Below are 12,892 nucleotides of genomic sequence, written 5' to 3' on the forward strand. Positions count from 1 at the left end.
TGAGTTCCTGTGAACAATGTCACCAAAGAGTCATTACTTTTTATAAGTCATTTGTTTTAAACCAATGATACGTGTTTTGTAAGAACAAACTAATGCAGTTTTAAGGATGTTTTTTAATTGTTATCAAAGTTCTAATGTTAAAAAAAAGCTCTTAAACCAATGTCAGTAGGAGGCAAATGGAAGTTTTCACTGCTTCCTGTTATGTTTAAAGAACTCCACACGAAGAAACATATTGCCACAGCTTGGCAACATCTTTTCATAGAACTAGCTCTAAGTTTATAACTAGAATGGTTTATGGAGAAGTATAATAAATGAAATGAATGTGGAATCAGTTTTCAACGATGGATGTTAGGGGAGCCAGAAGCAGTTTATCCTCAACTCATGGGATGTCTCTTCCTTGATCTTTTATAAAACATCTTTGACCAAGTTTGTATTAGCGGTTTATCAGCCATGGAAATGCATATTTATTCTTCACATTTTGATTCTCAGATCTGTTAGAAGTAATGATTCCTTTGAATCAGATTTACCTACCATCAAAAGATTATTTTGATGGATTATTCTTCTAGGAAAATGCAACCTTATTTTTAATCACCCAGTTGGATCATATTTTAAATTTTCATTGGCTTCTAGCCTTTATAAGCGCATTGTTATAAACTAACCCGGTAGTAAATTGCTGTTAGTTTATGTGCTATAGACAAATACAGTTTATTTTTATTTTATACCATGACCATTCGATTTGAACAAAAACTGTTAGCTTGTGGAGGTCTTCATGATCTAATTTAAATTATGCTGCGCACATTACTGTTAAGTCATAGTACTGAATCAAACCTTCTGATAGTGTGTTGTTCATCTGTCCTCATGATTGTAAGATATTATAATACTTTTGAAATCTCCGATTAAAATCATGATTTCCGATTTCACAAGAAATACTTGATTTTTTTCTTCAGTATTGAAGCGCTTCATATGAGATTGGAATGGTAGGAAGAGGAATAGATTATTAGTTTACACCATATTGTTTGAGATCACAAGGCTGATGTGAATGAGGAATGTCCTTTAGCTCATTTGGTCTAAAACGTTGATCTCAATTCTTCCCTTGACTCAAACCTTTAGAGTTAGATTTTTTCTTTTTCATTACTTCAAGTTTTCCAATTCCCCAACCCCTACATTGTATATGAAATCACCCATACCTACAGCCTGACAACTCCATCCTGCAGCCTAGCAAGTGTTTGCCTCCACCATTCTAACAAACTCCATTCCATGTGCTGATGGGAAAATAGTACTTGTAAGGTTATAGGAAATTAACTGGCCTGTGTTTCATTTGTTAGTTAAAATCCTTAGATTGGCATGAGGTTGATTGTTATAACTGCTTTGCATTTTTTATATTTTATATTTATATTTTTATTTGTTACACGTGTGCTGTCTATACATGAGATATTTTTCCAATATCCTCGATGTTGCATTTTAGATTCAAGCAATGTGTAAGAGCCAACTGAAAAAACCATGTAACTTGCTTTAAAATGTTTGAAGGAAACTATTGAAGGAAATTGAACCTGTTTTCTCGCTGTGTTTACGTAAGCTAATGTAATAATCTTTTGAGGTTGATTCATCTTAATGATTAATGATTTATTTACTGTAGCTGGAATCATGCCTTCAAAAATCAAATTACAACACTACAGGGTCAGGCCAAGAACCGAGCCAATCCTAATCGCAGTGAGGTACAGGCCAATCTTTCGCTCTTCTTAGAGGCAGCTAGTGGCTTCTACACACAGGTGAGTCCACAAGAAAAAGATGAGATTTCACTGAGAAAATGAATTGATTGGCCTGATCTAGTCTTTAGTGGGCCAGTCAGCTTAGTTGGTCAGCATAAATACTGGTGACCTAAATTGGGCTTACTTACATTTGAGCAAATTTGAATGAAGCTGTGGAGCCCTGAAAAAACGTGTTACCAACTGGGTAATGTGTGCTCTTCTCTTGGGACATCCTAAAGTTTGGATCCCTCCCTGTTTTTAATTAATAATCAGTGGTGTGGGAAGATGTTCTCTACCTGTGACTTCACAGAAGCAGTGTAGTGCAGGACACAGAAAGCAATCCAACTGAGTTCTTCATGGCAGCAGTAAAAATGACTTTATGAAGAAATAAATAAGATTTTCATAATTAGATTTCTACACTTTGGGGAGTACTTCAATAAATTTACTCTTTCAAGTGTGTTTTGGGAATTTATTTTTTTTTCATTTCAGTTGCTGCAGGAGTTGTGCACAGTCTTCAATGTGGACCTTCCTTGCCGTGTTAAATCTTCACAGCTAGGAATCATCAGCAATAAGCAATGCAACACCAGTGGAATTGTGAAGCCCCAACCCAGCTCTTGCTCTTATATCTGCCAGCACTGCCTTGTACACCTTGGAGACATAGGTACATAATTTAAAGATTTAACAACATCATTTGACCAGTGGTGGCTCAGTCAAATAGCTTTTATTTATTCCTGTATAACTTAATGTATATTTCAAGCAAGTGTTGTTTATCCATGGTTCTAGATATATTATATATGTGGACATATAATTCTGGCTTCAGACCAACTATTAACATGCATTGTGGCTTGCACATAAAGTTTTTGGTACTTAGAACAGCACTTATCTAAAAGCTGCATCTTCATCAATATTATATATAACTGTTGGCCAACTCCGCATCAGATGTTGCTCAAAACGTTTTCCACATTTGTTTCTGTAATTTAGTTTTTGTTTCAAATTCCTTTTAGCTGCCAGTAAGAGTCCTTATTGGTTCTAATTCTACAGCCAGGCGATCCTAAATACCATTTTTAGTAGAGTAACTTTATAGTAATATTCTGAAGTATGTTGGGAAGTCAATGCTATTAATATAGTAGTGTATTTTAATGTTCTTCCTCTTCCTTTTCTTTTACATTGCCAATTCTTTATACACTGTTATCTGAGCTGGGAGGACAGAGCAGTCCAGGGCACTAAGTTTTCTGGAGCTAATTTTACTGCTTCTGTGTATTCTGCAGTGTGCCAATGCTGTTAATGTCAGTATTTCCTCAAGACTGCTTCTTTTGGATAGTATGCCAACTAGTGGCCTTTTCCAGGGTTGACCAAGCTGCAGGTCAGTTTGTGAGGGAGACAAACCCCTGGGATGTTCACCACTGCCATTCGCTTCATTGTCCGCCTTGAGCAGCTGCACCTGGCCCAGGCAGCTCTCTCCAGGGGCTATGCCGAAGCGATGCCATTGGCTCCCTTGGCCATCAAGATGTCTATTACATTTGCCTCTCCCACTTGAAGTGTTGAAGCATGAAGCAAGTTGATGTTCCAACACCAACTGGATGCTTTGGCATTCTCCCTTCCCATGTACCCACACTACAGGTGCTAAAACCTGGAGTTATAACTGTTCGATGAAGATGGTGCACTGACCAAATATTTTGTGAGCAGTGGTTCTGTGACAGTGAGTGCAGACTCATCAGCTTAGCTCTTGGCTGAAGAGGCAGCAGCTCTGGATGAATTAGACATAACTGCTGCAAAGGCTAACCTGGACAAGGCCAATGCTGAACTATCATCTGCTTCTGGTGAGATAGAACGGGCAGAGGCCTTAATTAGCATAGAAGCTAATGAAGCAATCATAGAAGCGCTGGAGTGACTTGATTAATGGGATGAACTGTGTGTCATGGTGCTGATTGTTTGACCTTCATTTGGGAAGAAGACAACACTATGCAGTTAAGTAGGTTGAATTTATAAAAAATAAATATATAACAACCAAAAAAACCTCTCAACAAAGGCTGACATTTTATAATCAAAGCAGGCAAGCTGGTTGAATGTTGTGGGAGGAGAAAAAAAAGATAATTACCTTCAGCACATGCCCATTTGTATTTTCCTATCTAAAAAGAAATGTGTTACTTATTAAATAGCAAAGATTGGGTGTACTCTATACTGAAAGAATCCCCCTCTTTCTCTTTCTACCACCTCTTCAGCCTCCCTTTAATATAGGCCCAGTTTTTCCTGTCAAAATGATGTTAACAACACTTGTCATTATTTATGTACAAATGCATACAATACCAATCTAACAATGTTGATACCACTTCAAAAGCACTTCATTGGCTAGAAACTTTAGACAAGGGACAGATGGGCTGTTAAACTCAAGTATCTAAAAGTCATTGTCCAAGTCGCGTTGCTTTGCTGTTAGTTTTGCAAAAACAGTGTCTTGCTATCTGCCTCATCTTTACAGTGCATTAAGTGGCATGAACTTTCTGTTTTTGCAGGTAGATATGAAATAAACTGGTTACAGAAAATTATGCCCATTCTAGTGCACCTTTTTAATGAAATGATATATTAATTACTAACATCACTCTGGCATTGAAAATGAACTATGTCAAGCGTGGAGTTGCATTCTTTCTGGCTTTCATTGGAGGTTTTTAAAATATCAAACTGATTTTTAAAAACTTTTCCTTTACCTTTTTCTCTTAATCTAATCTTTCTTTCCCTCTATTTCTCTCTTCCTAAATTGACATCAAATTTACCCACTCTAATTTACACTTCCTTCTCGGCCTTTGCACTGTTCATCTCACAATCCTTCAATCTGGTTAAGGGGATATACAGTTGCTTGTCCTGCTCACTCAGGTTCCAGATGTCTGGTTTCACTTGCTGCAATGTCCGATGTATGCTTTCAGCAGCTTAGCATGCAAAAAAATGTAAAAATTTAAATGTGTACGGGACAGTCTAACAGCAGATGCTGCAAGATGCCTGCCACACCAAATTATGGCCCATTATATGCACTAAGAGTTGGGGAAACTTGGGAGATCAAGTCAATTAGAATGCACTTCTTCTGAGCTGTAGTTTTGAATCCAAAACCAGATAAAGACCTCTATCTTATGACTGTAAGCCATCAAGTGAAACTAAATTTAGCCATTTCTGCAGTAATCTGAATGACAATACACCCATAAACCTGCACTAAATTGGGCTTTGTCAGAGGCCATTGATGATAAGTATGGGCAATGAAATAATCAGATTGGTTTTTAATAGGCCGAGTTTAAGGTTCCTGATTATATAACAAGCATAATAAACTGTCAAATAGGGAAAGAACAACTGGTCCATTTAGGCTGTTTCATACATATGCAATGTCTTATGCATCACATCAAGAGACTCCTTACTTCCTAGGTGTCAGGTACAGAGACAATGGTTTGCCTGATTAAGGATTACTTGATACTGTATTCAATGGCCAAAGTGGGAAACATTGCTTTCTTGTCTTGGTATCCCTCATCTTGGATTACAGAACTTCCTGTGTCATCATTTTGTGTTCCAAAAAGGGGGCAATTAATAGCTCATTGCTGCAAATGACCCTTGTCGTTATTATGTTGGTAGCAAATCTCATGCTATAGATCTGTAAACTTATGCTAATAAAATTAATTCCAAGAATGATCAGGTGAAAACACTAATTTCTAATGTTGTGGTCAGTTTTACTCAACAGGCAAACTATGATTGCAAAACAAAAACAGAATTACCTGGACAAACTCAGCAGGTCTGGCAGCATCGGCGGAGAAGAAAAGAGTTGACGTTTCGAGTCCTCATGACCCTTCGACAGAACTTGAGTGAGTCCAAGAAAGGGGTGAAATATAAGCTGGTTTAAGGTGTGTTTGGGGGGGGGGGCGGGGTTCCTGATTATATAACGAGCATAAGAAACTCAAATAGGGAAAGAACAACTTGTCCATTTAGGCTGTTCCCTGCATATGCAATGTCTTATGCATCACATCAAACACACCTTAAACCAGCTTATATTTCACCCCTTTCTTGGACTCACTCAAGTTCTGTTGAAGGGTCATGAGGACTCGAAACGTCAACTCTTTTCTTCTCCGCCAATGCTGCCAGATCTGCTGAGTTTTTCCAGGTAATTCTGTTTTTGTTTTGGATTTCCAGCATCCGCAGTTTTTTTGTTTTTAAACTATGATTGCATTCTTTTGCCATAGTGTAACCTCTTATTTACATTGAGCTATACTGCAACAGATCTGCCAGTGCATGTAAATAAAACAATCACGCTTCCAGTTGTGAGTGGGTCCCTGACTGTTGGGTAGGGGGTAAAACTGCATTATATTACGTGAAGGAAAATAGGTGAGCCGCTGTTCTGGGATAATCTGCATTTTTATCAGATGTGATTTTTAAAAATATTGGTCTCTAATGTATCTATGCTTTGGCCTGCAGCTCGATACAGAAATCAAACTAGCCAGGCTGAGTCCTACTACAGGCATGCAGCTCAACTTGTTCCTTCAAATGGTAAGATATGACTTTTTTATCTATTGTTCAGTGACTCATTTGTGTTCGAAGAAAATATCGACAGAATGTTAGTCACATACAACAAAAGGATCAACATATCCTATGTAGTGAGGCTGTGTGTTTATTTTCCATTTTAATTTGTGGTCATCAACAATCATAACAGGTGAAATACATTGCTTATGGTAATTTTTGAACTAGTTCAAATAGCATGAAAGTTGCATTCAAGCTTAAAACCCAAACACACTTACCAGGAAGGTGTAAAAACGTAAGAATAAATTATTCATTTCTGGTAGAAAAATGTAATTAAAAACAAAAAAACTGCGGATGCTGGAAATCCAAAACAAAAACAGAATTACCTGGAAAAACTCAGCAGGTCTGGCAGCATTGGCGGAGAAGAAAGGGGTGAAATATAAGCTGGTTTAAGGTGTGTTTGATGTGATGCAAAAGACATTGCATATGCATGGAACAGCCTAAATGGACCAGTTGTTCTTTCCCTATTTGACAGTTTCTTATGCTTGTTATATAATCAGGAACCCCCCCCCCCCCAAAGCACACCTTAAACCAGCTTATATTTCACCCCTTTCTTGGACTCACTCAAGTTCTGTCGAAGGGTCATGAGGACTCGAAACGTCAACTCTTTTCTTCTCCGCCGATGCTGCCAGACCAGCTGAGTTTTTCTAGAAAAATGTAATTGTTTGTTTAAATAGAATGTCCTAGAGACAGATGCACCATGCAGTTGTTTTATTATTGATATTGAGTGGCCTCACCAAGTGGTTTGAAAATGTGTTTTCTTGTTGCTTTTAATTGTGAAAACTTCTGTAACCTGAAGATTGTTGAGGGATCCAATGTTTTTCCTTTCCACATGATGCTATTTCCACAAAATATTTTTCATGTATTTGAATTCATATTATAATTGTTGAACAGTTTCCTTTTGAAAATGTATTTGAAAGAAATGTTGAAACTAAACATTCACAAACCGTACCACATAATGGAACAATTAGTGTCCCAGCTGCACTATAATCTAGCTGTTTCTTTGCTTCATTCTGTCGTTTTTGGATACCGGTTAAAAATCATCTACAGGTTTATATTTTGATGCCCCAAGATGTATTTTTCTTTTGCATGTAAATTTGTCAATCATTCTGCCCAGTACGGCCCAGGAGACTGGCTGGCAGCTGTGCATCACAAATGCTCTTACTTTGGGTTTAGAGAGCAGCAGGAAAAACATCAGCAGTTCAATGCAACATGTATTTACCACCAATTTAAAATGAGTTTACTTTGTTACCCAGTGTGTGTCTATAAAAGCAGCAATTCTTGAGCTGAAGGTCTGGCTGTTTTCATTATTATTCATTGGCTGATCAGAACCCTCTTTGAATAAGTAGCATCTGAATTTTTTGAATTGTAAATCCATACAAATTCCAACTATAGCCTGTACTGAGAGTATCACTTTTGCAAGCAGTTTTAGGTTACTGTAGAGACAGAGCCAACAAGACAACTATTTTGTATGGAAGCTAAACTTGTCACTGGGTAGTCGAATATGTCATTATGTGTTATTTGCTGGCAAGGAATGTGCTACCAGAAGGATTTTTCTTGCTTGTCTGTAGAGTACCATGCATATGTGAAAGATTCTGACACTATCTGCAAAGCGGCGTCCTAGAGCAAAGCAATTTCTTGGGCTCAGGATGAAAAGCTGTGATATATTTTGGCTTTGAGTCTCACCACTAAGTTTCATACTAATTTAGCCTAATCCTTTGCTATCTGGAGGTTCAGTATTAATGTACAATCTATGTTACAATACTGTTATCCCCCCCCCAAAAAAAAAACCCTATTGTGTTTTGCCTGCTTGGAACCATTAGCTTACTTGATGCATATTTCATCTGTTATGAGTTGTGGTGTTTGCTGCAGTTTATGATCCTGGGTGCATTCTAGAGCTAGGCGTTATTAATGTTCAACATTATCAATTTAGGCAGTATAAAGAAATCATCAAATTAGAAACTCAGCATAATCAAACTTTACTCTCACATTTCCTTTACCATGGATGATGGGAAATAATTTTTTGGTGATGCTATTCTGCTTGGGTAGTATGAGCAGCTAGGGGCTAAATTAAAAATCAGAACCTCAAAGGTACTAATCTCTGGATTATTCCTGGAGCCATGAGCAATTTGAGGCAGGGTATGCAAAATTAGAAAGTAAATGTGTGGCTCAGTGGTGTGAGAGAAATGGGTTTTGATTCATGGGGCACTGGCATTAGTACAAGGGGGAGCTGTACCGTTGGAATGGTCTTCACTCGAACCGTGCTGGGGACCAGAGTTCTGGTGAATGTAACTAGGGCAGTAGAGGGAGTGTAAACTAAGGCAAGAGATCAAATAAGGGAAGATGTGATAAATTAAAGAGAGAGGACAAGGCAAGAGAGCAAGGTAGCAATCAGGGAAATAATAATCAGTGTGGCAGAAAGGGGGAAAAGGACAGAGCATACAAACTTAAGAGTGTGCCAGCAGATAAGGCTAAAGGTTGCAAAAATAGTAAAAAGGCAGAACTAAAGGCTCTGTGTATCTGAATGCACATAGCATTCGTAACAAAATGATGAATTTATCAGCTTAAATAGAAATAAATATGTATGATCTGCTAGTCATTACAGAGACATGACTACAAGATGACAAAGGCTGGGACATGAATATTCAAGGGTACGTGACATTTTAAAAGGCCGGGAAACTAGGAAAAGGTGGAGGGGTAACTCTGTTAATTAAGGATGACAGTACAATAGAGAGAGATCGCCTTCATTCTAAAGATGTAGAATCAGTTTGGGTAGAGATAAGAAATAGTAGCGGTAGGAAGTCACTTGTGGGAGTAGTTTATAGCCCCCTAATAGTAACTACACTGTAGGATGGGATGTACAGGAAGAAATGATAGGGACTTGTGAGAAAGGTATGGTGATAATCATGGGTGAATTTAATCTACATGTGGGATTGGACAAATCAGATAGACAAAGGTAGCCTGGAAGATGAGTTCACAATGTTTTCGGGATAATTTCTTAGAGCAGCACATTCTAGATTCAGTCAGAGAACAGGCTATTCTAGATCTGTGTTGTATTTAGCAAATGCAAATCCTCAAAACCAATTGATAAACTCAGCAAATAAGGAGGCTAAGGTGATTAGTCCGCCACTTAGTCCATAGAGGGGGCACTCCTCAGTAATGTGCAGCATTGATTGTGTCTTTCCACAAGTGCATAAGGGGCATGTACTGATGTCCCAATCGTTGAGGTCGGCTGCACAGTGGCCCTGGCTTGTCCTTGATCCTGTTTAGCAAGGACTACTCTTGCCATGTTATCTCAAAGCCTGTCATTTGTCAGATAGGGTTTGTCACAAGGGATGCATTAGTGACTTCCCATGTTTCCCATTCCTTGATTCAAAGCATATGTGCTGGTAGATCTTACTCATTGAGTGCTCCATATGGAGTGTCGAGATGGAAGGCAGACAGTAGGTAGATTGAACAGGTGGCCATGGAGTGATAAGTGAAATGCAGCAGGGATGGTTTTAGCCCTTTGTCTCTGGCCATCCATGTGGATATGTAATTCTTTTTGGCACTGGCATTATAGATGTGGAGTACACTGAATATGGTTTTAGAGGGATTTGTGAGATCCCATATGCTGCATGATCCAGATTTGGTCATTTGCAACAAGACAGGATTAATTAATGACCTCATAGTAAAGGTTCCTCGAAGTAGTTGTGATCATAACATGATTGAGTTTTGCATTCAGTTTGAAGAAGAGAGCAGTGGGTCTAAGACTAGTATTTTAAACTTAAGAGAAATTATGAGGGTATGAAGACCGAGCTGGTTAAAGTAAACTGGGAAATTAGGTTAAGGGATACGTCAGTAGAGATGCAATGACAGACATTTAAGGAGATATTTCAGAACACACAGCAAATATAAATTCCGGTGGGAAAGAAAGATGCTAAGGAGGAAGGCCCACCATTTATGGCTAGCTAAGGAAGTTAAAGATAGTGTCAAATTGAAGGAAGTTGTTTACAATCCTGTGAAAAGTAGTGGCTGGTTAATAAGATTGGACAGAATATTTTTTTTAAAAAAATGACCTAATGAGGTAAAAATTAAGAGTATGAGAAAAAGCTAGCTAGGTCAAAAACCAGTAAAAGTTTCTACAGGTATTTAAAAAGGAAAAGAGTAAGCAAAGTGAGTGTTGGTCCTCTAGAGTGTGTTTGAGAATGAAAGAAAATGGCAGATGAACAAATATTTGTCATTCGTCTTCACTCTAGAGGATACAAATAACATCCCAGAAATAATTGTGAATCAAAAGTTGAAAGGGAGGGAGGGGCTTAAAACAATTACAGCTGAGAAAATTATTAGAACTAAAAGCTGACAAGTCCCCAGGTCCTGATGGACTCATCCAATGGTCTTTTTAAAAAAAAGTGGCTACTGAGATGATAGATGCATTGGTTTTAATTTTCTAGAATTCACTAGATTCTGGAAAGGTCCCATCAGATTGGAAAATAGCAAATGTAACTCCTCCATTCAAGAAAGGAGGAAGACAGAAAGCTGGAAAATACAGGCCGGTTATCTTAATACTTATCATAGGGAAAATGCTGGAATCTATTATTGAGGAGGTTATAGCAAGGCAGTTAAATAATCTGAGTTCAATCAGGCAGAGTCAACATGGTTTTGTGAAAGGAAAATTGTGTTTGGCTAATTTATTAGTCAGTTGAGGAAGTAATGAGTGATGCGGATCAGGTGTGGATGTGCAGCTTAGTTTTTCAGAAGGCATTTGATAAGATGCCACATCAAAGGTTACTGCACAAAATAAGAGTTCATGGTGTAGGGGGTAACATGTTAGCATGGATAGTGGATTGGTTAGTTAACAGGAATCAATGAGTAGGCATAAATGGATCTTCAGGTTGACCAGGTGTGACAAGTGGAGTGCCACAGGGATCAGGACGGGGGCCTCAACTATTTGAGATGTATATCAATGACTTGGATGAAGGACTGAATGTGTAGTTGCTAAATTTGCTGATGACAAAGATAGGTAGGAAAGTAACTTGTGAAGAGGACACAAGAATAGAAAAGCAGTGTATTGGGCCATAACCGATCTCCTCAACGTTGGATTGTGGGGGTACCCCAAAGATGCCCTCGGGAACCCCTCTCAGAACTTCACATGCTCAGAAGTACAAACTTTCCCTGGGCGATTGCCCCATACTGGGAGCCATCTGAAAATGCAATTTAATCTCAAACTTCTGACTGGGTTACAACAATGGTTACCCAGAACAGGTTAGAAGAATTAAAATCTCTTCCAAATTCTTGCTAACTATTGTACAGATGTGCAGGTTCAGTTGGAACCCCCACGGGACACTGCACACACACACACACACACACACACACACACACACACACACACACACACACACACACACACACACACACCCCCCCCCCCCCCCCCCACCCCCGAGGCTTTCCCCTGTCTCACCCCTCCACCGATCCCCTCCTCCTCCCCCCAAAGCCCGGCCCACTCACCCCCCGATTTCTTCCTTCCAATGAACCTTTAAACTTATCTGGTTTACAGCAGCTAGTGCCGTAAAATAGGGCGAATGCCTCTTCACTTCAACACTCCAAGACCTATAAGATCCACTGAACCTTGCCTTTAACGAGTCACCCAGCACTAGTAACAAAACTAGCACTTTCTCCCCGGCACCAAACCATGAGCTGTAGCTTTTCTGTCTGCTTTCACTTCACTTGCTGTGGTATCTTTAAATGTTCCCTAGCTAACTCACATGCTCTGTTCAGTCGCTGTCTGAAGTTTGATGCATAATCCAGGAGAGTAGTTTCTGAATTTTGACTCACCATTTTGCCTCTGTTTCTGAGTAAGCTGTCTGATAGAACTATTTTATTTGCGAATCCTTTTTCTGTAACTCCACTAACTGCTTTGAGTTAAAACACTTCAGCTGCATTGTCTTCCAGTATTTCTTCCTGAACAACCTTATCAAACAGTGACAGCTAATTGGATTTCGACACCTCTACCGTTGAACTTCTTGCTGCTCTTGTTTCAACCTGTGAGCCTGTGATCTTATCACATGACCTGGAAACAACCCAGGATGTTCTATCTGCAACGCTCTGTTGAAAACACTTCTACAGGCTGTTCAACTACCATAGACATCACCCACATGTGATCCAGCTATATCATTCTCAATAAATTGAACTCCTGCAACGGGTAATTTTTCCACTACTCCAACAATTACCTCACCTGGTTTCCAATTCCTCTCTAAATTTACCTTCCACAATGGAATAGGTTTAGCATCCCCATGAACCCCACTTATCACCTGTTCCTACGATACTCCCTCTGAACAGCAAATGTCACTACCCCACAACATGGTTGACTAGCCCCTGTGTCCCCTAAAATTTTAACATCTTTACCTACTCCACCCTGTACACATTTAAAGATTTTGTGTGTGAAGGGAAAGTCTTTCCATGTTTCTGCAACCTGCTCCTCAACTCCCTTGGGTTAATTGTGAACACATTCCCACTTCTTTACCTATCACTGATTCTTCCTGTTTTACTTGTACACATACCACTGGTTTACCCTGTGCCTGAACCTCAGAAACGACAGTACTTTTACTTCCAGAGCTTTC

At 39.0% G+C, this 12,892-nt stretch overlaps 1 protein-coding gene across 3 annotated transcripts in view; it reads left to right on the forward strand.

Annotated features, from left to right (window-relative positions):
- The window catches only part of smg7 (SMG7 nonsense mediated mRNA decay factor), a 162,112-nt gene that overhangs the window by 67,377 nt on the left and 81,843 nt on the right, over positions 1–12,892 (forward strand). For all 3 annotated transcript variants that reach the window (XM_041208038.1, XM_041208041.1, XM_041208039.1), the window contains exons 4-6: positions 1,637–1,769; positions 2,238–2,409; positions 6,192–6,263. In XM_041208038.1, coding sequence (XP_041063972.1) covers positions 1,637–1,769; positions 2,238–2,409; positions 6,192–6,263 — 377 coding nt within the window. The remainder of the gene's footprint in view (positions 1–1,636; positions 1,770–2,237; positions 2,410–6,191; positions 6,264–12,892) is intronic.

Source organism: Carcharodon carcharias, chromosome 16 (assembly GCF_017639515.1).
Source record: "Carcharodon carcharias isolate sCarCar2 chromosome 16, sCarCar2.pri, whole genome shotgun sequence".
Taxonomy (NCBI): domain Eukaryota; kingdom Metazoa; phylum Chordata; class Chondrichthyes; order Lamniformes; family Lamnidae; genus Carcharodon; species Carcharodon carcharias.